The sequence below is a fragment of the Equus caballus genome, chromosome 15 (assembly GCF_041296265.1).
Source record: "Equus caballus isolate H_3958 breed thoroughbred chromosome 15, TB-T2T, whole genome shotgun sequence".
Taxonomy (NCBI): Eukaryota; Metazoa; Chordata; class Mammalia; order Perissodactyla; family Equidae; genus Equus; species Equus caballus.
The window spans coordinates 44765222-44792022 of record NC_091698.1 but is presented as its reverse complement, the minus strand read 5'-3'; the positions used below and the strand labels follow the sequence as shown (position 1 = coordinate 44792022).

Genomic DNA, 26801 nt, shown 5'->3' with positions numbered 1-26801 from the left:
AAAAAAATTGAACAATGTGAACAATTTGTCTTCAGTACACATTCCATTTCTGCTTTCAGAGCACCCCCATTTCCTAGCAATGTTCAAGATAGGCTGTTTTAGTGTCTTAATGCATGGAGCTCACCTAGCATGCCCTTGAGAAACTTACTCATCTTTTAAAGATTTTTTTTTTTCCTTTTGATGGCTCTAAGCCCTCATCCATGAAGGCCTTAAAACAACAGGAACTAAGTTTTTCTTTTTCATGATTGTGGACCCATCACCTGACATAGATCCATTAACACGATAGGTAGTCAACAAATATTTGCTCAATTAATGAAGGCATTTAGCTTTGGAGGCTTTCTGCTCCAAGCTCTAATTGCCTTGTAGTGAAGACTTGGTCCCAAGAACATAATGGCCACTGTTTTTCATTGTTCATCTCAGTTATCACCATAATTGGCTACCATTGCTTCTGCCTGGACTTCCACAATAACAGTATTTGTTCACTGATGTATCCCTAACACTTAGAATGGAAGCTGGCTCATAGTAGATGCCCAGCAAACATTTACTGAATGAGAGGCTGAATGAGTCAGATTTTGTCCTGTGTTGGCTCCTGCCAGGACCTCACCTGCATCGTGTGCCCTCCCTATGACCAGCACCACCAGTGCACCAATTTCTTTAAGTGGAATCCACTGTTTACATTCAGAAGGGAAAGAATTAGTAGAGAAATAGCGTTTTGGAGACACAGTAGAGTGTTTTTACAACTGTCTTCCCAGAGTTATCTGCAGGGGCTCCCGGAGAATACCAACATGTGTCTTTATGCTTGTAGAAACAAAAGAACCTGATAATGGCTTTCAGCCATAAGTCTGAAAAGCCAATGACCACACAGAATCACTTCAAGGAAATCCAAGAGAAATGTACACAACAGAATAGGAGAAATTGGAGATCTGATGCTGGCCTGGTGGAGGAGGTAACACCTGTGCAGGGATTTTAAGGTAGACCTTGAAGCATAGGTCATGTCATCACACTAACAAACATACAGGGAGGCTCCCAAAATTTGTGGGTAAAGTATCCCAGGAGAGCTACACTTTCAAATCAAGGCATTGTTTCAGAGTGATGATATACAAAGTCTCCTGAGACAGAATAACTAGTGGGTTTGCAAGACCTTTTTGGAAAAAGGCTGTTCATATATTCACACATCCACACACAGAATGTGCCACACTGTTTGTATCTGGTATAAACAACCGCCTTGTCCTGGTGTCCCTACTGCTTTGCACAGTGACCCTTAGAGATGCAACACGCATTTTCGATAGATTTTATTGGTGTTCTGAATTAAAAAGTTAGTCTTATGTTCTTTTCTAGGCAATAAAAGGACTGCCTAATACCTTAAGCCACCAATTTTGTGCAGAAAGTAGCACAAGCTGAAATTTTCAGTTTTCCTTTCCCCGACTTAGAAACCCCAGTTAATTTAGCCAAGTACTCGGAAGAGCAATCCCTCCTTGAACTCTGGATTTGTGTGAGGGGCTATCTGGCAGGTAACTCCTGCCCCAAATAAAAATAATTCTAAAGACAAGTCAGCCTGGTCATCGGTTCCTTTAACTACTTGGTTCCCTCTTCGTCCCTGTTGAGTTTCCTTTACCAAGATGGCCGCCGTCGGGCTCTCTCCTCATTGGTCGGTTTTCCGCAGGTGGAGGCTCTAGCCCTGCCCGCCAGCTCGCGGCCCCGGGCGCTCGGTTCCCGGGAATGGAATTGTCAGACCAGCAGGAGTGGGCGGGACGGGACGGGGCGGGGGTCGGATGTGACGTTTCCGGAAGCTCCGACTGCCATCCGCGGGGACAGGTGGGGAAGGGTCCCGGGAATATGGTGGGGCCGGGGTGCTGAGCGTGGTCGGACCGTGAAGGGGAGCGGCCGCCGTGAGTGTGGGGCCTGCAGCCTTCTCCTCCCCCACGCCCCTTGCCTGACCTGCTGCGCGCGAAGACCCTTAGGGCTCCGGTCCCCAGCCAGGCCCAGTGCTTCCCCGCCCACCGCCCTCGAACGACCCGAAAACGGATGATTTTGCCCCGGCTTGGCAATTTGGGCTTGAGTGCCTTCAAGAAGGGAGCCTCAAGCAGGTGTCAGGAGGTCCCTCCCCACCGTATACGCCCCTCTGCTCATTCCTCCTACTTCCTTTCGCCGCCTCCTCAGTGCTTTACGCCACCTTCCCCTCTCATTCGCGGATGCTACATCTCCTCTTTGGAGTGTTGCTCAGCCCTGTAATACCGAGTACCGAGCTGGCGTCAGGAAGGGGTCCCATTCTCGATCCAAAAGATCCTCTCCCTAGAGGTACTGAGATGCAACAAACATCCTCTCCTTCCGTTAGCTTTAATGGGCTCTGCGCTGAGTTTGCTAATTAGGCGACTAGTGGAGGTTTTAGATTTGCTAGAAGCTTTCTGAGTCTCTAAAAAGGCTTTGTGGGAGATGGAATACCTCTGCCTCCCTCGTAGTCCCTACAGCTTTTGTACTATTAGTGAGGGTGTTTTAGAGAGGAAGCTTGGTGGAGCAAGTGTGACCTAGAGATAGAACTGGCCGAGAGAACACTATCTCTGAGGGAGGGCTTGAGGTGGAAACGGAGAAACAGTGGATAGACAAATGAAACTGAACAGTGAGGATTTCTGGGCACATCAGAATCCTGACTGAAGCTAAAACTCTGTTGGAAAGGAGTAAGGTATAAAATTGAAAAGACAAAATAGGGCCACAGGGCCTCGAATTGCAAAATGAATTCTACCGTAGCTTGTATATTCTACAGTGTGCTGGGTAGAGTGCGCTGAAATTCAATATGTATCAAATTCCCAGATTCTTTTTGGAGATGATGTAGAGTAATATCTGATTGGAAGTTGGAATCCCATTCCAATCGCAACAATATCTAGAAAGATTGTAGAATTATTGCAGTTTGAGACCCAGGGTGGGAAAACCCCCAGGTTGTTTGTTGGTTTGTTTTTTGCATTCCAGGTTACCTTCATGCCCTTTTGTGATTCAAAGACTGCTTAGTCTTTGAAGATAGATTTGAGTAAATTGTTTTCAAGATCTAAATTCCTTGCCATGATATGAGGAATGATGTTGTAGATTGACTGGAACAGTGGTTTAGTGAGCGGAGTTAGGATTATGAGCGTTCATTCCCAGACCAGTTCCCCTAACAAACCTTGTGCTCAAAGATGAAAAAGTACACCACCGAAAAAATGTCAGTTACTCTCAGATGAAATAAAAGTGATCAAACTTGAAGTCGGTTAACAATCATAATGAAAATTCATTGAGTACATTCTGCCAGGTACTAGGTGGATGGAAGTGGGTAGCCAGGAGGAGACATAATGCAAAAAATGGAAGACACTGTCCTTGCTGTTATGATGCTGAGGGCAAGGCCACCTAATGACAGGGAATGATTAGCATGAAGACTGGAAATGAACCCCCTGTGGCCCAACATGGTTATACCACCTAATTATGGCATAGGGACTGTGTGGTTTTGAGTCTGCCAATCATGATATGGGCTTCCTTGAGGGTCTCAGCCTTCTTGTGGGAAGGAGACCTTATTTGATATGAACCACAGCGTATGGTATTTTTCTCTTAATTTATTAGTAAAGTAAAGGTTCATGGGATAAACATACTGTATGCTAGGCTGTCCTGGGATGATGGGGGCCATGGTGTTGATACTATCTGTTTTCTCCATTCTGTCTCAGAACTTCTTGGCCCTGATGTCTGACCATGGAGACGTAAGCCTCCCACCCGAAGACCGGGTGAGGGCTCTCTCCCAGATTGGTAGCGCAGTGGAGATAAATGAAGACATTCCACCCCGTCGATACTTCCGCTCTGGAGTCGAGATTATCCGAATGGCATCCATTTACTCAGAGGAAGGCAACATTGAACATGCCTTCATCCTCTATAACAAATATATCACGTAAGACACCTCCAGTTTCCTTTTTCTTTTCCGATGACTGATGCCTTACTTATCCTACTCTTGTGCTCATTTATTCTGCTCAGAATTGCTAAAACTACAGAACTTTACAGCATCATTAGCATTAATCATTTTTGCTGGCATCTCCTACGTATTGGCTGTCCTTGACATTCAAAGACATGAGTACTGAAAGTATTATTTTCATGACTCAGTAATTTCATGAGTAAGAGACCTAGCTCTTTGGCCTGTGCCCACATGGCCCAGCTGGTAGGTGAAAGAGTTGGTGGTTAAAGTACACATGTTTTGTATTGATGAATGTTTTTCCTGTCCTTTCTCTATTAAGGCATCCAGTCATAGGATTATTGTTGAGGTTCAGCAGAGGGAAAATTCCTCACCTCTACTTATTTTGTAGCAAATTAAGTGATTCAGAAAAAGTTTTTTCTTCTTAGCCTTTATCACAATCATGCAAATCATCAGATAAGTATTACCACCTACAGTTTGTGTGGCTCATCATAAGAACTTTCACCTTGAATTGCTTAGCATTTTAGGGTAGGCAGCATAAATAGATTTCAGTACAGTCAACAGGGAACAATGCCTATAACCCCAGTGACAATGCAGTGATGTGTAATTTAGGAAGGGAATGATGTTAAGGGGTTTTATTAGTAATTTCTAGGCTTGTTCTTTCATCATACTGGGACTTTTTAAAAACTAATCATAATTACGATGTATTTTTTGGCTCTTAATAGTTCATAGAGTGTTTCACCTGCATTATTTTGTTTGATCTTCGCAGTTCTGTGTGCATTGAGTTGGGTGTGTCATCCTCCTATTCTCCACATGAGGAAACCAGCTCAAGGTTTAGTGATATGCTTTGTTCCACAGTTTGGAGTGACAAAACCCAGATTTTCTAACTCTTAACTCAGGATTCGTTCTACAACATAGGTCCTACCTATTCTTTTTGTTTTCCTTTTGGTAATGTTCTATGAGTTGAAGGCAGTCTTGAGATAATAGTCTTGAGGCCCACTAACTATTTTTTGGTTATTTTTTATTATTGTTTTTTGAATGGGTAACACATACATATGGTACAGAATTCAGAAGGCACAAGAGGGTATAAATATTTGAAAACTAAGTCTCCCTACCACTCCTCTTTTCCCCTAAACTTTCATTCCCCTCCCCAGAGACATTCACTTTTATTAGTTTCTTATCTGTCCTCCCAGAGATGATATATGTATACCAATTATATCACATTTTTTGATCACATACTGCTCTAAAGCAGCGTTTCTCAACGTTGGCATCATTGACATTTTGGGCTGAATGATTCTTTGTTGTGGGGACTGTCCTGTGCATTGTAGGGTATTTAGCAGCATCCCTGGTCTCTTCCCACTAGATGCCGGTAACATCTCCTCCCCCCACAAGTTGTAACAACCAAAAATGTCTCCAGACTTTACCTAATAGTCTCTGAGAGGCAAAATTGCCCCAGTGGAGAACCAGTGCTCTAAAGAACAATAGGTGATAAGAGTGGACTACTTAGGATTCACATTATAATATTAGAGTGGAGAAAAGGAACTACTGTTGTCTTTTTTTTTCTTCCAAGTTTAGAAGTAGTGCCATTTCCTCAAAGATCTTGCAGTCCATCCATGTCATCATGCTCTGACATGTGGCCTCAATGTTGATAAAATGTCATAGAATTATAATTACATTCCTGCCTCTCTTTGCTGTTGTGAGGTTTTCATTCCTAGACACAATGGGCACAAAATTTATTTTCCCGAGAAGTTTCTTTGGCTACTGTCCCTCTCTTCATATACTCTGTTGCTGGTAGAAATAGTATCCTTGTATATTTCCAATAATCTTATAGATAGTTCTCCTGGAATGAGACCCAGGAGCACCATTCTTTTCGAGAATCATAGTTTAGAAAGTTCAGTAGATTCATGGAATCACTCTACCAAGTATTTTCTGAAGGGCTTTCTGGATCCTGTTGCCCCACATAGAAAGTGCTTTGAAGGCAAACATCATATTCATTCAACAAATATATATTCTGTGTACCTACTGTCTACTTGGCACTGCGTTAGGTCCTGGACCTAATTAAAATTGCCCCTGCCCTTATTGGAGTACCTTTCTAGTTACAGGAAAAGAAAATAAACAGCTAAGCAAATAAATATATAGTCACAAAATAAGGTAAATGCTATGAAAGCAACAGAGAGAGTGCTGTAACAGAATAATCAAGGGTATCTAATTAACTAGGGTAGTCAGAGTAAGGTCTGTCTGAGAAGGTAAGATTTAAACTGAGACTTGAAGGATGCCAAAGAGTTACTTATTCCAAAGCATGGGGCAGAACATTTAAAACAGACGTAACTGTGTGTTCAGAAGCTCTTAGGTAGGAAAGACCTTAGTGTGTTCTGAAGACTGAAAGAAGATCGTTGTGTTTGGAATGTAGCAAGTAAAGGGAGAGAATGACTCCAGATGCAGTTGGAGAGGCAGGCAGGGCCAAATCATGCAGGATCTTATAGGCCATGTTAAGGAGTTTGCATTTTATCTTGAGAGCAATAGAAAGCCATTGAAGCGTTTTAAGTGGGATTGTGACCCAATATTACTTATGTTTTAAAAATATAAGTTTTGGCTGCTGTGTGGTGAATGGTGGAAGGAGTGTTAAGAGAAGGCAGGGAGATTAGTTAGGATACTTATAGCTGTTTAGGATGGAGGCTGCTGGCTTTAAGGAGTATAATGGCCTGGAAAGAAGCAGATGGATTTGGCATTCTAGAGGCAGAGTCTGCGGGACTTACTGATAGTCTGGGAAAGAAGACAGTATTAAGGTTGACCTCGGCTTTCTGCCTTGAGCAACTTAGGATGTTGTACTCCATTTACTGAGATGGGGAGAATGGTGTCGAAAAGGGACTGGGTAGGGGTCAGGGGTTCAGGTCTGGCTTGTTTGACATGTTAGGATGTTAACTTGAGAGGCCTGTGAGATATACAAGTAGACGTGTGCAGCAGGAGGCTGGATGTACCAGTCTGAACTCAGAGGAGAGGTCTGGGTTGGAAATACAAATGCAGAAGTCCTCAGCATACAATGGTTCTGAAGCCGTGAGAACCGCTGAGACCTTCCAGCACAGAGGTTCTTAATCCAGGGTCCAGGAACCCACAGGGATCCATTGATAGAATTCGTGGTCCATGAACTTGGTTGGGAAAACTTTTCTTGTTTTTACCAACCTCTAACTGAAATTTAGCATTTCCTTCAATTTTGAATGTAGACCTCAAACCACGCTAGTATTAATAATAGTTGTAATTTTGTCACCAGTAGAAATCAGGGTATTTTCGTATCATACCACAATTGTTGCTGATATCTCAAAATAACATTTACACTTATCACTATGCACAATTTCAGTATAGTTATTAAACCCATGACTAGATCCTTTTTTAAAATGTATTAGCAATGCATTAATAAAGAAGCACATATCATAATTTTTTATATTTTGAAAACTATATTTCAGTAGAATTGGTTTCTTTTGTAATCCTTTTTGTTTTGTGTTATATCTTAAAAAATTATTCTGAGGAGGAGACTGTAGGCTACCTCAGATGCCAGGAGGATCCATGGCACATAAAAGGATCAAGAATCCTTGATAATGAGATTGCAGGATGAGAAAGGAAGGAGCCTGGCACTGAGTCCTGAGGTTGGTTAGTGCAGGGAGGGCCAGCAGAGGAGACTTTGAAGGAAGGTTCCAGAGGCAGGAGGAAATCCAGGAGAAAGTGATGCCATGGGAACCAAAAGAGGACAGTGTTTGCAGGAGAGTGGTCAGCTGGGTCAGCTGTGTGAGGATTTGGGTTTGGTTACATGGTGTCATTGGTGATTTTGATAAGCAATTTTACTAGAGGGATTAAAGAGACACTAGAATGGGTTGAAAGATGAATAGACAATAAGAAAGTGGACAGTGAATAGACTATCACCAAACTTTTTCTGGAATGGGCCACATAGTAGATATTTTTAGCTTTGCAGGCCATTTGAGTCTGTTACAACCTCTGCTTTGTAATGTGAAAGCAGCCATAGACAATACATGAAGGAATGGGTGTGGCTGTGTTTCAATGAAACTTTATTTAGAACAACACATAGTGAGCCAGATTTGACCCACTAGCTGTAGTTTGCCAAGACCTGGCATAGACAACTCTTTGTAGAAGTTTGGGTAGGAAGGAAAATGGAAAAATGAGGAAGCAATTGAAGGAGGACAAGGAGTGTGACAATGTGTGGTGTGTATTTCAAGATGGGAGATTCTAAAGCGTATTTTCTGCTCCTATAAAGGATCCTGTGGAGGAGAGGCTGATGGTATAGAGGGTTTAACTGTAGCAATAAACTCTTCAATAGGCAAAGGGGGTAGGATTAAGAGTACACAGATATTTAAGAAATGGATTTTTTTCTGTGAGTTGGTGTCTCTTTGAGTGACATGATTATCAGTGTTAACAGTGAGACTGATATGGGGAGTCTGTTCCTGTATATGGTTACACTTTTACGACCCTTTAATATGATAAACTAGGTGTGGAGGAGAGCTGAGTTTGAGGGGGGTGGGATGTAGCAGCTCATTTACTTAATTTGTTAGATTTAGGGTTTAATTTAGGACTTGGATTGGCTTTGCCTGAAGCAATGAATGTAGCTACCTTCATTTTTTCTGCAGATTTCTTCTAGACCCTAATTCTGATTCTATGAACTGACAAGCCCTGGGAGTTGCAAAAAAGTTCTCGGTCTGTTTTTCTAGCGCATTTTACTTGGTATCTTCTTGTTGGTAACAGTGGCTCCCTTTGGCAATTAGTACAACCAGGCCGAGAGGAGGGCGGAGGCAGGCACCTAGCTCACGACTCCTCTGCCTCCTCCACTACTAAGAGATTTTCTAGACCTTTTGTGGATACTTTAATTCAGGATTTTAAAAGGGCTGTTCCTTCTTTTCCCTGGAGCAGTGCAGGCATCTTAATGATCTCAAGCACATTTCCCCCTCGCTGGCTTTGCCTACTGCAGGAACGCTTTGCCTTTTGCAGACCCCAGTATAGAAGAAGGATCTTCAGCACATTAAATCAGTGCATATTTTCATGATGACCACAGACAATAATCCAGGCAGTGGATTCTTTCACAGCTTTTTATGGTCATTGACTGGGCTGCATAGAAGGGAGTTACAGAGGACTTAGGCAATTCCTGTCTGCTGGGTGAGCCTCCTGTAACACAAACCCACTTTCTGAACGTGGTCTGTCACCTGCATTGAAAATATTTACCACTGGGATTGGGGCTTATGCCGGAAGAGGGTTTTCATCTGTGATCATGCTTACTTTGCTGATTAACTTTTAAGATTGGAAGAGATGATATGAGAATCCTTGCTATATCCGTGTTAGAGAATTTCTGCTTGATTTTTTGGATTAGACATTTTTATACACAAAATTAATATTGGCTCATGATTAAAATAATTTTTCAAATCGTACAGCAATGGAGATATTAAAGTGAAGAGAAAAGTCCCAACCACCAGAGGTAACTACTGTTGTGTTTCCTGTGTGAACAAGAAAATGTTTATGCCCATGTAAGCACACAGGCTCACGTTTATCCTTTTTTCTTAAAGCATGAATGACATCATACAATATATCCTGTTCTACAACTCGCTTTCTTAACAGTCTGTCCATATCAGGACATACTGATCCATCTCATTCTGCCTTGGTGTCATTTTTTCTGTTTGGAATCATCTTATCCCAGATCTCTTCATAGCTTACTCTCTTCAGGTCCTTTCTCAAATGCCACCTTCTCAATGATGGCTTCCTTAGCTGCCCTATTTAAAATTTCAGCCCTTCCCCTGTCACTTCCTATTCCCCTTCCCTATTAATGACTTTTCCCTAGCACTGATAATCCACATACTTTTTGTTTTGTTCATTGTCTGTTTCCCTACTGTAAAGTACACTCCATGGTAAGGAGGAATTTGTGACTGTGTCGTTCACTGCCAAATCCCCAGCCTCTACAATAATGCTTGACCCCATAGTAGATGCTCAATAAATATTTGTTGACTGAATGAATGATTATGTTGTTTTTCACATTTGGGTACACTGTAATTTATTAAATGATCCCCTAATGATGGACATTTCAGTTTTCAGTTTTCCCTACTTATACGAACAATGCTGTATATGTATAGCATTATAGTCTTGTACATGTATCTTTGTACTATTGTGTAGGATAAATTCGTAGAGGTGGAATTGTGAGTTTAAAGGATATACTCATTTTAAATTTTCCATAGTTGTCTCCCACCCCACTCCCTCCCCTAAGAAAAAAGTTCTTATCAAGTGACAGTCAGTCCTGCTAAGAGTGTGTAAGAACACACATTTCCCTACACCCTTGCCTGTACTGCTGATAATCTACTTTTAAACCTTTGCCAGTCTGGTAGATGAAAATGGTATCTCCTCTTAATTTGAATTTCTTTCATTATATGTAAATTTGAGTACCATTTCATGTACTTATTCACCTTTCGTATTTACTTTTCTGCATATCTCTTTTTTTCTACTGTTATATTCGGTTGTTTTGCTTGTGTTTTTGCCAATGCATCATTTCCTCTCTCTAGGCTGCAACTGGATCTAACCCCAGAGAACAGTGTCCATCTGGGCCACAACTAGTCTCTGGCTAGAATGTTTCTGCCGCATGTGAACATCTTCATCTCTTACTCTTGCTCCCATTTTTTGGTTGTTTGTTTATTAGTAAAAACAATCATATAAGCACGTAGCAGATGTTGGCTCTGTGCTAGGCACCGTGCTTAGCACTTTGGGGTTTTTAAAATTTCTTTAAGCATCATAGCAGTCCTACCAGGTAGTACTAGTTTGTCTCCATGTATATATAATTGATATATATAAAGAAACTGAGGGATGGTGAGGTTAAGTAATTTGCCCGAGGTCACACAGCTGGTAAATGGCACAGCCAGGATTGGAGCCCAGGCAGGGTGGCTGCCGAGCCTTCCCTCCTACCACTGAGCTCTGCTGCCTCCGGTATGGGGCAGAGGTTATGTGACCCATCCTCTCTGCCCTTCTGCCCGTATGTCCCCATTCAGGAAATGGGCTACAGTTGCTAAAACAAGGGAAAGGTTTCTTGTACTGGTCTGAAAGTTTTTATCTTTACGTATAAACTAGATCCCATTGCGTGGTTTAAAGTCGAAATAATTTAGAAAGATTTATGGTGAAAAGTTTCACTCTCACTCTTATCTCATCCACCCTATTTCCCCTGCCCTCTACTTTTATTACTTTCTGTATATGCTTCCTATGTTCCTTTAGATACTTGTAGGCAAATAAATAGATACGTACACACATATATATAATTTTTCGCCTTTCTTATACCTAAGTTAGTGTACTGTATATACTTTTTTACACTTTGGTTTTCTCCCTCAGCTCATCCAGAGGCCTTAAGACCATTTATGCATCAGATGTGTATTGAGTGCCTCTTTCCACAGGGCACTGTGCTGGCTGTAGAGGAGTACAGAGAAGCAGGAGACACAGAAGTCTCTGGCCTCAGGGACTTTACACTCTATTCCTTCAGGTTGGGAGCTAAGTGAACGTAAGGTGTGGGGTTTCTATGACCTGGTACTTTCCTACCTGATTTGAGCTTCGAGGCAAAGCACGTTCAGCCTGCGGAAGGTAGTGAACATGTACCTTGGTCTGTAGGGCGAACACGAGAGAGTTGCTGAATTGTAAGTCTCTTGAATACAAGAACTATCTCCTATTTATCTTAATATCCTCTTCAGGACTTTATGGTTGAACAAGTGAATCTGTACTTGTTTTAAATATAAACTTCAAGGAAACTGTTTATATCTTTTTCTTGAACCCAAAGGGAAGATTTTTAGAATCATTTTGATTTTAGAATTCATTCCTGCCTGAGGGGACTCTTCAAATTGGATTGAAGTGAGTTTTCATGTGCCTAGTATTGTACTGAAGGAGGAGGGCTCATCTAGAGAGGGTCTGTGTGGGTAGGGGTCTTCTTCTTTTCCCTTACTGGGGCAAAAAGTGGAAAAGAGCCAGTCAATCCCAGCTACAGTAGTCTTTCAGGACTGTGGGCAAGCTACCCTCAATTTATTTGTTTTGGATCTCAACTTGTATTTATTGCAACTTAATTCTATGAACAGATTCCTTTTTCAGAACCCCTCCAAAGGTTCTGGACATTGCAGGAGCCATATGGAGGCAGTATGGTATAGTGGTTAAAAGAGTAGACGCTGGAACCGGCCTGCTGCCCTTGGGATTCTGAATCCACCACGCTGGGCTGTGACAAGTTACTGAACTTCTATTTGTTTTCACTGTACCCAAGTAGATATCATAAATGTTACAGGTCTGTGAATTGATTCACGTTATTTTTCCCACTGAGCTTTATAGCCAAGGACAAGAATTGAGAGAGAAAATCTAGCATCTTATGTTTCTCTAAGCACTTTTCATCAAAGATCATAGTGCATATTACACATATAACATGCACATATCACACACATGTAGTGCATTTACTATCTAAGCATCTTGGTGCTTAATATGATGTAAGGAATATTCTTCATATGAGGGAACATGAATCCCAAAGAAAAAAACCCTAAGTTAAAGGTCACCCAGGGCCAGGAGTAGTAATAGAACATGGGTTTTCTCTTAGCCTCCTTCCCTTGCCTGCCAAACTGTCCTCTGGAGAATGTTTTGTAACAGAGACCCCTTCCTTTGGAAGCCTGTCACTATTGCAGCAAGAAAAGAATCTCTTTGGAGGTATATTTTTGGGCACAGGATAGGCTTTGTTCCCATATTTTTGTTGTAGGAGTCTGCTGCTTGCTGCTGCACACTTGCTTTGGGAGGAGAGGGAAATGCTCTGTTCCTCTTTTACAGGGATGGGGATGGGTGCAGAGTACAGCCTGTCTGGGTGTGCCTGTTGCCCCTCCCCTGCGCATCTGGAAACCCGTCACTCAGTGGCTGCAGGATACAGTTCATTGCTTCAAAAGTCTTTCTGACATTTTCTTTGCATCATAATCGTTCTGGTCTGTTCCCTTAGGCTCTTCATTGAGAAACTACCAAAGCATCGAGATTACAAATCAGCTGTCATTCCTGAAAAGAGAGACACGGTAAAGGTGGGTCTTTACTTTCACCGTTGCCCATCTAAAAGCTTCAGAGTGGCACAGACTGCCTCCAAGGTAAAGCTAGTGGTGTCATCTGAGCATCAAATCCTGCAATAGGAGCTAAGGCCATTTCACCAGATCAGTTAGGAAGTAGCAGGGACGGGACAGTAGGGGGATTTTAAATTGTTTTTGGAAACATTTTTGCCATTTGCCAACTTGACTTAAGTCTTTTTACTTCTCTACTTAATTAGCTGGAAGTTAATTGTTCAGTTAATTGATCAGAGAATTGTTAATTCTCAGTTTTGTTGTTTTGTGTCTCAGAAATTAAAGGAGATTGCATTTCCCAAAGCAGAAGAGCTGAAGGCAGAGCTGTTAAAACGATATACCAAAGAATATACAGAATATAATGAAGAAAAGGTTAGTATATAACAGCAAAGAAAAAGAAAAGGAGATTGTTTTGGTTTCTTAGACTGTGCCCTGGCCTTGTAATATGATATTTCAGCAGATTTTAATGTGATATTTTACTTTTTTTGGCAAAGGCCAGAAACTCAAAGAAGTAGAACATAAGTGTTTAGGCTGAGGATTGTACCAGAGATTTACTCTGCTTGTCCAAGAGGGTCACTTGAGGGATAGGAAATCCATTGCCTGTCTGCTGTATCCAGAGCAAGAACCTAAGAACATTGAAAATTCTCACTAAAACATAGGCTTTTATTTATTTATTTATTTTGAGGAAGATTAGCCCTGAGCTAACATCTGCTGCCAATCCTTCTCTTTTTGCTGAGGAAGACTGGCCCTGAGCTAACATCCGTGCCCATCTTCCTCTACTTTATATGTAGGACGCCTGCCACAGCATGACTTGACAAGTGGTGCCATGTCCGCACCCGGGATGTGAACTGGCGAACCCTGGGCCACTGAAGCAGAACATGCAAACTTAACTGCTGCACCACCAAGCTGGCGCCTAAAACATAGGTTTTTAGAGCAGAGAAGTTTGGGGGTTTGATTCACAGTGGATTCTGCCTGAAGCTGTTTATAATAATTGATTTTTTTCTCAAGCTATTTTCAAATGATTCTTGTTAGGAAGAGTCAGTTAAAGCACATGGAGGACCTCCCAAGGCACGTCCGTGGCCTGTGTCAGATGTGAATACACACTACAAGCACTTCCCCATTCGTTTGCAGCTGTCTGCTGAGCTCTATTCTGGACTCGTGTTGAAGATCAGCAGAGGGGTAGACAGCTATGAGGCATATATTTCTAAGGCACTGAGTGAGGGAAAACCTTAGTGAAGGAGGTTATTACTTGCTATTTCTTACAGTTTAAAACATCACTCTATATTGACCTGATCACCACAAAAAATTCAGAAGCTTCATTTTGGGTGACAATTTGATAGAGACCCCAAACATAGCAGGTATAAGTTTGGATTTGGTTCTATTTTACAGCTTTACTCAGGATACAGAATGTATACATGGCACAGAACATAAAACTGTACGTGATACAGATTATGAGGTGCAGATAATAAGTTGCACCGAGATTTTGGTAAAGAAGAAAATGCGTTGGTTAGAGTCACTGAGGAAGGGCACTGAGAGGACTGTGACTTCGTCCTTGAAGACTATGTATATCGTGGCGAGATTGAAAGGAGTGTGACTGCTCCATGGGTCTAGAGGTACTGAGAGAAGCATGAATGCTGTCCTTGGAAATCAGGCCAGAGCAGAAGGACATTTTGGGAAATCTCCCTGCTGAAAGGCCTGGTCCTCCTGCGGTGTGAAGTCGCCTGAGTATAAAGTGTTAGCCTCACTCCTATTCTTTCTTTGTAGAGGAAAGAAGCAGAAGAACTTGCCCGGAACGTGGCCATCCAGCAGGAGCTGGAGAAGGAAAGACAGAGGGTAGCGCAACAGAAGCAGCAACAGCTGGAGCAGGAACAGTTCCATGCCTTTGAGGAGATGATCCGGAACCAGGAGCTGGAAAAAGAGCGACTGAAAATTGTACAGGAGTTTGGGAAGGTGGACCCTGGCCCGGGCGGCCCACTGGTGCCTGGCTTGGAGAATCCCTCCCTAGATGTGTTCCCCACGGCCCCTGTTGCATCCACACAGCCTTTGGACTGTAATACAACTGTGAGGCCTGGCAGGCCACCCGTGGTGGACAGGTCCTTGAAACCTGGAGCGCTGAGCAACTCAGAAAGTAGTGAGTCCGTTTGTTCGTGTCCTCTTCCATCTCAGCTGCAGCCAAACAGAGTGTCACTCTGGAGGATCAGCCTAAGATTACCTCATGTTCCCACTCATTAGGCCCTGGCCACAGAAGCCATTTGGTCAGTATTGCCATACTGTGTCCTGTCACACCGGCTATATTATGAAAGTGGCCTTCACTTCAGCCATATAATTCACCTGAGGCCAGGTTGATTTTCTGAAGAGCTAATAATATCCTTGCAAGTCAGACCCTCAGCTTTTAAGAGTTATACAGACATTTGAAATGTTGGATGAATTAGAGACCACTGTTGGCCTGTATGTAAAGGGAATTTGAAAATTATTGTGCCACTTTGCAATTCAACAACCAACTATTTAAATATAAAAAAAGGCTACTGAATTGTGCTTGCCCTGATAGCATTCCTAATCCTGGAGGAGCTTACTCAAGATAGATATTGTGTATAGTTGGTGATGATTCAGTCTGACCATGAAAACTACTCTTTCCTCCTCTCACCAACAATGGGCTATCTGAGAAAATAACAGTAGCTGCAAAAGGAATGTACCTTGATCATTAGAATAGATTTTTGGGGTAGGAATCAGCTTCGAAGTTGTCATTTAAGGAAGTCAGCTTTGCAGAAGGTCCACTTAAAGGAACAGGAATGGGCAAGGGGGCTGGACTCTGAAGCCGGGCCTTCAGGGTTTCTCCCCATTTACTCGGCACGCTTGTCTCTCCCTACTGTTTCTTCATACATATTCTGTGCTCTGGTCAGACTGGACTCTCGTGTTCCCAGAACAGTCCCTGGATTCTCTTACCCAAAGAGGTTTGTTAACGTTTGTCCTGAACCTAAAATCTCCATTCTCTGTTTCTGCCTTCCCTGCTTTTCTTGAATTTTTCAGTCAGATTGATTCTGTTCTCCTGAAAACTCCCAGAGCTCTTAATATCTGTAATGCAGCAGAGATCACTTACCTGACAGTGTAGCCATTTGTCAATAACTAAATTTTAACTTCTTGCAGATTAGGGCTTGAGTTTTATTCACATTTGTGTTCCCTGTGGGCTGAGCACAGTGTCTGCTTGGGGTGCACTTGGTAAGTGATTATTGAACTGGAAGGAAAGGGCTGTGTCAAACCTTAATTCAGAATCCTCAGACACCATCATCAGACTTCCGTGTGACCACATGGCTCCTGGCCTGATGTCGTTACCTCTCCAGGAATTCAGATCTTGCTGTTGAATATGCAGAAGCAGAACATCCTTTTTCAGTTTTTTTTGTTTTTAATGAAAACAGGACTGTGAAAGACACCCCCTAACTTCAGCCTACTGGCTCTCTCTCAGGGTTTCTCCATGGTGTTCAGGGACAGGGTCCCTTCGTGGCATTCTGAAGTAGGCTGACAAGCTGCTTTGTTCGTTCATGCCTGTTTTTGAGCACCAGAATATGTTTTTTGTTGTTTCGTTTTGGCATTTTAACTTTCTTCTAAATTAAAGTGTTCAGAAGTAAATAGTTACCCAAATTAGTTTCTGTTTCTAGAATATATCCTGGTGTATTTTGTTGAAAGTCATACTCTCTCATGTTCTTATCTGACATAAAAGAGGTTTAAAATAAAAATGAAAGTTCAGTTGAATGGGGGAGGTTATTGTTAAATCCTTTGTATTAGAGTGTGACAGAATCCCTGAATAGCTCAGAAACTTCTTTTAAGTAGTAGTTTACCCTTGTCTTAACTTGAATGATTAAAGCTGCCTGTCTTTTCTTAAAATAATGTACTCCCAATGGCCATGCCCAGAGATTGGAGAAGAGACTTTACAACCCTTTTTCTTCTTCCATTAGCATGAGATCCCCACTTTCTGCCTACAGTTGGGGAGACCGCAATGATTTGGCATTGCTCTCCCAGGGCTGCCACCTCGGAGATCTGCTTGGGGAGGCTCTGCCCCGTGGCCTCACGCTTTCCCTTTTTCTCCATTACAGCTCCTACAATTGATGGGCTGCGCCATGTGGTGGTGCCCGGGAGGCTCTGCCCACAGTTTCTGCAGTTAGCCAGTGCCAACACTGCCCGGGGAGTAGAGACATGTGGAATTCTCTGTGGAAAACTGGTAAAGAAAAAAACGCTTTCCTGAGCTGAGACCATTTCTTCCCCCTTGGCCTCCTGTGAATCTCAGAGAAGATATCCAGGGTCAGTTACTCTTTGTGCTGATCCCTCTGCCAAAGGAACTATGGATAGCACAGTGTCACTTTGAATTTGGTGACCCTGTATTTGATTGATTTTCAAAGTCCCTTAAATTAAACTGACTATTTTAATGCTAGTAGTAAGAAATACCTAATTCTACCTGAATACCAATTTTTGAGCACCTGCTTTATGGTGAGACCTAGGAATATGAAACAAGTAAGGCACATAGCATGTGTCCACAAAAAGTACCCAAGCACTTTGGAGTGGTGGGAGATATGCACCAAAAGATAAGTAGCAGGCTGAATGGTATGTACAATAAGAGCACAGGGAATCTTGAGGAAGGAAAGATCATTGAATGAGGCGCTTAAAGAACCCATTACTAACTGCTGAATGAATAAGTGACTAAAGTGGAATAGACTTAAGCTGAGCCTTAAAGGATGAGAAGGACTTAGGGAAACAGTAGAAGAGAAACTACTTTAGACATGAACAAAGCAAGAGAAGTGGTACTATACCCGGAGCTTCTCAAGAATCAGGAGTAGACCCGTTTGGCTGCAGCAAGAAATTCTCCCAGGGCTGTGGGCATCTGTGGCTTTGCAGAGTGCCCTAAACAATGTGCACAAGCAGCCAAGGTTGTGAACCACTGAGGTGAGGGAGTCAGGGAGCATGAAGAAGACTCGTGCCGGAGTGGGAAGCGCCTTCACTTGTATCGATGTCTAACTTTCCACTGCTGTGGTAGAGTGGGGTTACATAAGTGCCAGGGAATTGTGACGAGCTGTTTTCTCCTTTGACAGATGAGGAACGAGTTTACCATTACCCACGTTCTCATCCCTAAGCAAAGTGCCGGGTCTGATTATTGCAACACCGAGAACGAAGAAGAGCTTTTCCTCATACAGGATCAGCAGGGTCTCATCACACTGGGCTGGATTCACGTAAGCAATTCCGAGCTCTCTGAGGGTTAGTCTCTTCTCTCATGGTGTTATGAACACACAGCTTGTTTCTTTCTTCGAGCAAAGTGAATTGTATCCAGACTATTTCTGTTGGATGCAGACTTGACTTCCATAGCAAACTTGACTGCTTGCACTCCAGTATTGATTTCTGGGAACTATGTAGGGCTAATTTTTTTAACTTTTAAAATTTTTTTCATAAAAATGAACCCATTTCCGTAAAGTCCCAATTGCCCTGTGAGTGTGAATGGTGATAGGATTCTTCCCTCATGTATATGGACATTGACTAGAGGCTATGCCTCCTTCATACAAATGATCTTCCTAAAAGGTATATAAATCAAAATATTTTAAATGAGCCAAGGAAGTTAATTCAGATGCTTACGTTTGATCTTTCTTAAAGCAGCATATACCTTTATGTAAACCAGAAGGGCCGCCGATATAGGTGATTTTCAAGTGTCTGCATATCTTATGCAGTCTTCTGGTAATGTTTAGGTAAAATATAATTCCATCCCTAAAGATTATTTCTTAATTTTTCTTTCTATTCCTTTTTAACCCCTCACTCTCACAGACCAAGCTGCTTTTCATGTTGTGTGACAGGGTTACATAGAAACAAGTTGGCTCATTTCTGGATTGGGGAAGGTTACACATACTTGGATGTTAGAATTTGGGAAATCCTGGCCCATGAGACAGTCCTGTGTGCCTCTGTCCTTTCTTCAGCTCAATAACACGAATATTTGCCTCTTAGTGTGTATGCCCCATTATGGTGTATGGGGGATAGAAAACTTGTTCCTTATCTGCCAGGGGGTACAGATTTGAGTAAGATACGATTTTAGTCTTATAAAGGAGATTAGACAAATAGACAAGTAATACCTCTTCCCATGAGGCAGAACGTGCCATGTGCTTCAGGAGGCGCAAACAGAGCACTATGGGAATCAGAGAAGGGAAGGGTCACCCCCCTCCTCCCTGGTATTGATTTTACTAGAATGTCGACAAGAGGAGCCAAGGGAGAGTTCCGTGTGGAATGGACAGCATTGGAATCGGCAGGCTGTGTCCCCGGAGCATGGAGTGGTCTAGTTTGCTGGAGTTCATGGTTCACGTCAGAGACAGTAGTAGCTAAGCTTTAATGTGATACATTGGAGCAGTGCTCAAGGGGGTCCTGGGTGGACAAGCAGGATAATTCTGCTTTTTAGTAAGTGCAGAACTCCTAAAGTTTTTGAGTAGAGCAATGGTATGATCAAGGCCATACTTTAGAAAATTTAACATAAAAGCAGTTTTGAGGTAGGCTGAGGCAGGGAGATGACTTAAGAGGTTAGCGTGCTGAGAAAGTCTAATAATAGTGAGAGCTGGGGTGATGGCAGTCTGTTTGGGAAGGAGGACATGAATGTACAATTTCAGAGGATGTGGGGAATGAGTAAGAGAGGATGATGACTAAAAGTCAGTGATGACTTGGAGATTTGGGGCCTGACTCACAGGAGTGGCAAAGATCATCTCTTAAGCAGACACAGGGGCTCCAGGAGGAGAACTCACCTTGGAAATGGGGCAAAGGATGTGTTCAGTTCTGAGCATGTTGAATTTAAGGTACTGGGGAGACATTCAATCGGCGGGAGTGGTTCTCAGGCATTGGAAATGTGGCTGGAACTTGGGAGCAAGGTCAAGGCAGGAAAGAGATCTGGGAGTCCTCTGCATAGAACTGACCTTGGAAGCCTTGGAACTGGAGGGGAGTGGAGAGCCAGAGGAGATTCATTGGCAGCTTGGGGCCAGGCTACCTAGGGGAGCATGGGGAGTAGTCAGTAATGACGCAGAGCTCTAAGAGAAAGGTGACAGTAGTGGTAAGGGACAAAAGCCAAAGAAGGAGGAACGTTTTAAGAAGAAACTTCAGGATGTTAACCATATCACGTGCTGCAGAGAGCTCCAGAATGATGATGACTTGGATGAGCCTGTTGGATTTGGTGAGGTCATTGACGACCTCAATTTAGTGGGTTTTAGGCAGTGGTGGGAATAGATTATAAGGGTTTAAGAGGTAATGGGGACTGAGGTTGTGGTGATAATGAAATGGACACTAATTTTCTGAAGAGCTTAGCTCTAGAGGAAAGGAAAGAGATGGGATGATGGCTTAAGGAGTAGCTGGGTTGAGAGAAAGTTTGCTTGATTTGTGGTTCAGTGTGAAAGCCTTGAACATGTGTTTTGTTTTGATTGTGTTTTTTTGAAACCTTTATATTTGAAATACAACATGAAAAAGTACATAAACTAAATGTATGCTTCAGTGAGTCATTAAGCAGACATCTAAGTACATACAATACCTAGGCCAAGAAATAGAACATTGCCACAAGCACACCCCCACCCCCATGCTTCTGCCCAGTCACACTTCCTCCCCAAGACAGGTAATCCCTCTCCTGATGTTTCTGGAAATCCTTTGCTTTCTTTATGGTTTTACCATCTAAATGTGTATCCCTAAACTCGACAGCTCAGTGTTGCCTGGTTTGGAACTTCATATACATGAAATTATATAATGTGTATTCTTCTGTATCTGGCTTCTTTTACCCAACATTTTTAAGGTTTATGTACGTTCTTGCATGTAGTTGTCTGAACACGTTTTTATGCCCGGTGAGCCAGTGGAGCAGATATAAAAGGGCAGGAGAGACAAGGTAATGTGGAGATAGCAAGGTATTAAATCAAAAAACACCAAAAGGGGGTTCATCTTCATGTCGGGGAGAAGGCACTGATTCCTCTGAGACAGAGTTGAAGAGAGAGAGAAAGCCACAGAGAGACTTTGGAGGTTGTATTTGGAGGAACTGAGGGAATCATTTTAGGCGATCCTGATTTCAGCAAGGTTGGAGTCTGGAACTGGAAGAGATGGGGGAAAGTTAATAATTACCGTCTAGACTTCAGGTAGAAGTTAGCTGCAAATGAATAAAAGAATTTCTAACATCAGTGAGTGCCCAACCAGGAACAAATTAAGAGCCTAAAGTGATAGTATTCCAACTTTTTTTCTCATGATATTTCTGTACCACTCCTTCCTAACTTGGGATTAAAAACAAACAGAAAGTAGACCCTAAAGTTTGCTCAGATCTTAAAATTGGCAAGAGGAGAATGCAAAAGATCAATTCTTCCTTCTGTACCTCGCCAGCTGTAAGCAGGTTCTCTGGTCAAAAGCTTTGTGTGGTCATGTATCGCTCACCAACTATCGTGTAACCCCAACTCAGTATGCAGGGCCCTCCTTCACCTTGTCTCGGCCCTGCCTTAGGTCTCATTGCTCTCCCTTGGCTGCTCTGCCCCCATCCACGCACCCAGGCTGCCCTCGGCATTCGCTCTCCTTGCTCATTTCTGCTCCTTTGGTGCATTGTTTTCTCTTCATGAAAATGCCTTCCTCTCCCTAGCATGGTGGACACCGTGGCCATAACTGTTTTTTCAAGAAACTCAACGCTGAAGGGAAGGAGAGAGACAAGGCACAGTAGTTATGGGGGAGCAAAGGCTCAAGGCAAGGTTTCTTGATTCAGTTTAACAATCATTTCTTGAGCCCCTGTCTCTGCATTGTCTTTCTATCTAACCCAACTTTAGAGCAGAGGTCTAGATCGGCTTTTGTAGGCCTCGTTTGTTCCCAGTGAGAACTCCTGGCTCTGACCGTGGGGTGAAAGGTGTTGGCACAGGCCATTTGTCCCTAGCAGTCCTATTATCATCCTGTAGATCATATTATTATCAGGTAGAAACTGATTTTCCCTTGCTGTCACCAGAGTTCTTACCTGCCCATGAGGACCGGTGTGTGGATTTGCTGTCAGCACTCAGCTGACATGTCCCTGTCCTGCAGACCTCTTCCACAGGGAGCTGGTCACAGCATTCTATGGAGGTGGTGCTTCTCAGACGAGGCTGCACATAAGAATCATTTAATGTAATTTTTTTTTTTGCTGAAGAAGATTACCGCTGAGCTAACATCTGTGCCAATATTCCTCTGTTTTATATGTGGGTCGCCACTGCAGCGTGACTGACAAGTGGTATAGGTCCACACCCAAGATCTGAACCCGTGAACCTGAGCCACTGAAGCACAGCATGCCAAACTTAACCACTGTGCCACGAGGGCAGCCCCTAATGAGCTTTTTCTGAAGAAAAAAGTTTCCTCTCAGGTTGGATCTTTCCAGGGGTGGGGCACAGGAGTCTGTGCTTTTGACAAGCTCCTCAGGAGCTGCACTTTTGCACAACAGGTTTGAAAACACTGGTCAAGTACGCTTATTTATTTTTTGTGCTTTTCTGTCATTGAAGGTTGGTGGTCTTTTTGAGTCATATTGGGTCCTTCTTTTTGCATTCTTGTTATCTAAGATCACACACCCTCTAAGACGAACATACATCATTATATTGGTGTTCTTTTGTGTACAGAGAATGTGCTCAATAAAACATTAAATGATTAAAAACAAATGAGAATAACTGAATGCACGTTAGATGATGCTTTAACTAATTACCCTCCAATTTCGATGTCTTGGTTCTTTTCCCAAATAAGACAGGGTCCTTTGCATGACTTGACTACGCTGGAATCCCAGTCGCCCCTGCCTCTTGTGCCTTGGATGACATGCTTTGACCACAGGACAGCTTTTGCCATTTTTGCCTCTAGAGCCCCAGGCTCATGTTTGACCCTGTAAGACCTCTGTCAGGAAGAAGTCAGTTATCTAACTGTGGTTTGTTAAGCCCTTGACATCTGCCATCTTGAAGTATGGGGCAGCATGTACCCTCTATTCCAGAATGGAGTGACTCTCTGTTGTATGGAGAGAGCTTGTGAGGAGCCAAATAAATCTTGACGGTCAATGGAAATTCTGAGTATCTTCACATACTCGTGTTAAACTATACTTGTTTTCAGTGCTGGACAGGAAGTTCATCACTTATTATGAACTTCGAGCATATCCCTCATGCTGCAAATGCCTTTGTACTTGGGAAGGAAGTTGTGGTCAGCTGTTGAGAACTGTTTGGCTCTGCCTTCCTCCATGGGCCAGGCTTGGCTGTGTGTTCTCACTGAGGGGGTCTCTGACTTTTTTTCTCTTAGACTCATCCCACACAGACCGCCTTCCTCTCCAGTGTCGACCTGCACACTCACTGCTCCTACCAGATGATGTTGCCAGAGTCAATAGCCATTGTTTGCTCCCCCAAGTTCCAGGAGTAAGTACTTACGACGTGGTTCAGGTATTATGAGAAGATAATGGGGGAAAAGCCTCTGAGGAAAAGACCTTGTTCTCTATAAAATATATAGATTGTAGCATTAATTGGCTGTTCTAAAAGGCTTCCTTATAAGCCCCATATCCTGATAAACCTACGATGCTTGTTTAAAAATATAGCCAAGCAATGATATAGGTGCTTTTCTAAGAAAAGGACATGAGAAATTTGAAGTATTTGACTTGAAGCAGCAGGAATTTCAAGAGATTGATGTCAGAATCTCAAAATCAAACAGATTATAATTTCTTTTTCATTCTAAATGCTGTTATTTGCTGTGAATTCTCCCAACAAAACTAGTGTGATGTCAGTGATGAGTCATTCTCTAACTCTGATTCATTTGCTGGAGAAGAGACCTATGAGCCAGCATACTTTTTTTTTTTTTTGGGGGGGGGGAGGAAGATTGCCCCTGAGCTAACATCTGTTGCCAATCTTCCCCTTTTTGGTGAGGAAGATTGTCCCTGAGCTAACATCTGTGCCCATCTTCCTCTACTTTATATGTGGGATGCCTACCACAGCAAGGCTTAATAAGTGGTGCATAGGTCTACGCCCGGGATCCAAACCACTGGGCCGCTGAAGTGGAGTGTGTGAACTTAAGCACTATGCCACCAGGCTGGCCCCATGAGCCAGCATGCTTTTGAAGCTGTCTCAAAATGGGCCCTGCCCTGCCGTGTGTGTGTGTGCTGTGCGTGCGTGTGTCTGTTAGGGATTTGGGGGACATTTTTTCTTGATTCTAGGCCTGCTTTTTTTAATTTCAGAACTGGATTCTTTAAACTCACTGACCATGGACTAGAAGAGATTTCTTCCTGTCGCCAGAAAGGATTCCATCCGCACAGCAAGGATCCGCCTCTGTTCTGTGTATGTATCTGTGTGGAAGAAATCAGGGCTATGCTTCAAGCAGGATGGGCAGTCAGAGCTAAGGAGGTGCACTGTCCTTTCTGGCCCACATAGAAAATCAGCCTTGCCATTTATATTTCCAAACCTTCCTAATAAGGACATATATGGGAAGCAGGGTGGGATAGGAGGGAAGCTGAGTCTTAGCGCTGCCGCTCAGTGACTGTGTACCTTTCATCAAGCTCCTTAACCTTCCTGGGCCTTAGGTTTCTCATCTATAAATGGGGATGATAGTAATTAGAATATCCACTTTACAGGGCTATTGAGAGGATTAGATGAAGTAATGTACAGAAAGTACCTAGTGCAGTAGCTGGCTTACTAAATGTTAGGTTTTTTTCTTCATCAACATAAGTTGCTAAGCCTGTACTTCAATAAGAGATTTGAATTCAAAGAGAAAAAGCCACTTAAGACAGGTAAAGTATACTTGATTATGGAACTTTGCTTAAATAATACGAATTTTTATTACCTTCTTAAGAAGTTTTTTCCCCTAAGTTGTATTCTGTGAATTAAAAGTTTCAGTTGCTGATAAGATCAGTGTGTTTCAGTTTGCCCCTCAAATCTAATGTGATAGTGTTGCTTTACTCCATGCTGACCATGGAGTATTAGTATTTCTTTAGATTCAGTGAAAAGTGACCAGTATTGAAAAGGGACCCAGAACCTTGTCACATAATAGGAACTGGGTTTGTTTAGAAGAGAAACCCCAGGGAGGATCTGAGAACTGACTTGAAGTGTTAGAAGAATTGTTGTATGAAAAGGTATCAAGTGTATTTCATAGGGCTCCCAGAACTAAAACTAAGACCTCATGGGATGATAGTTTTCAGCTGAGTATGAGAAGGAACTTTCTGACAGATCTGTTCAGAAATAGGTTCGTCTGCCTTGGAATCTAATAAATGTCTAGGTACCAGGATGTTGAAACAGAGGCTGCACCAGCCCCCTAAAATGTCCAGGTTTTCAGTTATAAAGACCTCTTTTGCATGTTGGAAGTGAGCATTCCCCATGTGAGAGGAAGGGTACTTTATTATCTGATTGACATAACGACCCAAAAAACTGCAATGAATTTAGCAATTCTTTTAAATAAATGTATGTTTTATGAATGACTCTAGAATATACATACCTTGTGTGGATGTAGGTATATGGGCCTACGTTGATTCAGTCTACGGGTAGGGCTTGGTGGAAGTAATGATTCCAAGACCCCTTACTAAAGTTATCATTTATTTAAGTAGCAGACTGGCTTTGAGAGTGAGAACCATTAGCTAGAATGAGCGTTTTAAGTAAGGAGTTCTAAAAAATGACTTTTCCAGATTTTCCAGGACTTTCCCTTTCTTTTTTTTTTCCCTACTGCAGAGCTGCAACCACGTGACTGTTGTGGACAGAGCAGTGACCATCACAGACCTTCGATAAGAGTTTGACTCACGCACCTCCCAAGAACTATAAAACCATATCAGTGTACTGTGGCCCCTAAATTTAAACTTTCCCGAAAGCTCTGGAAGCTTTTTTAGACAGAAGGGAAAGTGAGTATCACCTAGGGGAGAACTGATTTTCTACTTCTGGTTTGAAAAGAAATCGTTGACTTTAACTTTTAGGCAAGTCTGGAAAACAGCACGATAATGCTAAAGCAACTTTTCAGACTGCCTGTAACTAAAACATTAAGTTGGAAGGATGGTATAATGAACACTCATTTACCCTTCATTCTAGATTCACCAATTGTTAACATTTTTCCTCTCAGCTATCCTCCTAATTTCTCTGCCAACTTGTTTCTTGTTTACTTTTGGACTAATTAAGGGCATCTATGCAGAAATTTGGAAGCCATTTAGAAAATCTTTGGGTTTTCCTGTGGTTTGTGGCAATATTAATGAAGCTTATCACGAGGGTGAGGGACAGCTGACCAGATGGTGAGGCTTGAACACCCTAAAGAATGATTTTATCAGGAATTATTGTTATTTAACAGATATTTCACGATATTTTTTCCTCTACAATAAAATAACAATTAACTTATTTTTTTGTGCTCTAGAGTGATGTGTTTGATCAAGCATTGTCTAAACAGGTTAGCCAAAAGGGCTAGTGGTTTTGGGAAAGGTGAGGGGAAATGGAATTTGAGATGTACTGACATCGAAGGGCTGTCCCAGTTCACTTTTAATGGTTCGGTGTTTTTTCTCTGCCTGTTGCCGCCTTCCAGGGCTGTGAAGTCATCTGTTCTTTTGGTGCTGTCTCAAGTGGGTCATCCCATTCACTTCCACCTTATGCCCTAAAAACTCTCAGCTTAGGATAATAGAGCCTTTATTTGGGGTACCAGGTAAAACTCCGAATAAATGATTACATTACCTAGCCACCCCAACCTCCCAATTTTATTGTATTGACTATTCTTTTCTGACTTAGGCAACATCTAAGAAGGTGTTTGAAGCTGAAATTGATTCTGTATTTTTCTTTCTATGAGTTGGGCCTGGTGTTCTAAGGTGGCCTAGAAAGAATGATATT

At 42.5% G+C, this 26801-nt stretch overlaps 1 protein-coding gene across 7 annotated transcripts; it reads left to right on the top strand.

Moving 5' to 3' along the window:
- Positions 1-1700: 1700 nt before the first annotated feature.
- STAMBP (STAM binding protein) lies at positions 1701-26321 on the top strand. 7 transcript variants are annotated; one of them, XM_005599900.3, is made up of 10 exons: positions 1701-1815; positions 3687-3904; positions 12903-12978; positions 13288-13383; positions 14776-15142; positions 17100-17224; positions 18090-18227; positions 23269-23381; positions 24191-24290; positions 25671-26321. In XM_005599900.3, exons 1-10 carry the CDS (start codon positions 1720-1722, stop codon positions 25725-25727), a joined length of 1386 nt encoding a protein of 461 aa, XP_005599957.2. In that variant the 5' UTR covers positions 1701-1719; the 3' UTR covers positions 25728-26321. The 7 variants fall into 7 exon arrangements, with proteins under 7 accessions (XP_005599957.2, XP_023474647.2, XP_023474648.1 ...); XM_023618880.2 differs by having other exon boundaries at positions 1795-1889; XM_070235310.1 differs by having other exon boundaries at positions 1795-2087.
- Positions 26322-26801: the final 480 nt, after the last annotated feature.

Excerpts from the sequence above, each read along its gene's own strand:
- STAMBP (XM_005599900.3), top strand. The coding sequence starts at position 1,720 with ATGGAATTGTCAGACCAGCAGGAGTGGGCGGGACGGGACGGGGCGGGG. Across the intron at positions 15,143-17,099 it reads GCTGAGCAACTCAGAAAGTA|CTCCTACAATTGATGGGCTG; the intron begins GTGAGTCCGTTT and ends TCTCCATTACAG. Across the intron at positions 18,228-23,268 it reads TCACACTGGGCTGGATTCAC|ACTCATCCCACACAGACCGC; the intron begins GTAAGCAATTCC and ends TTTTTCTCTTAG.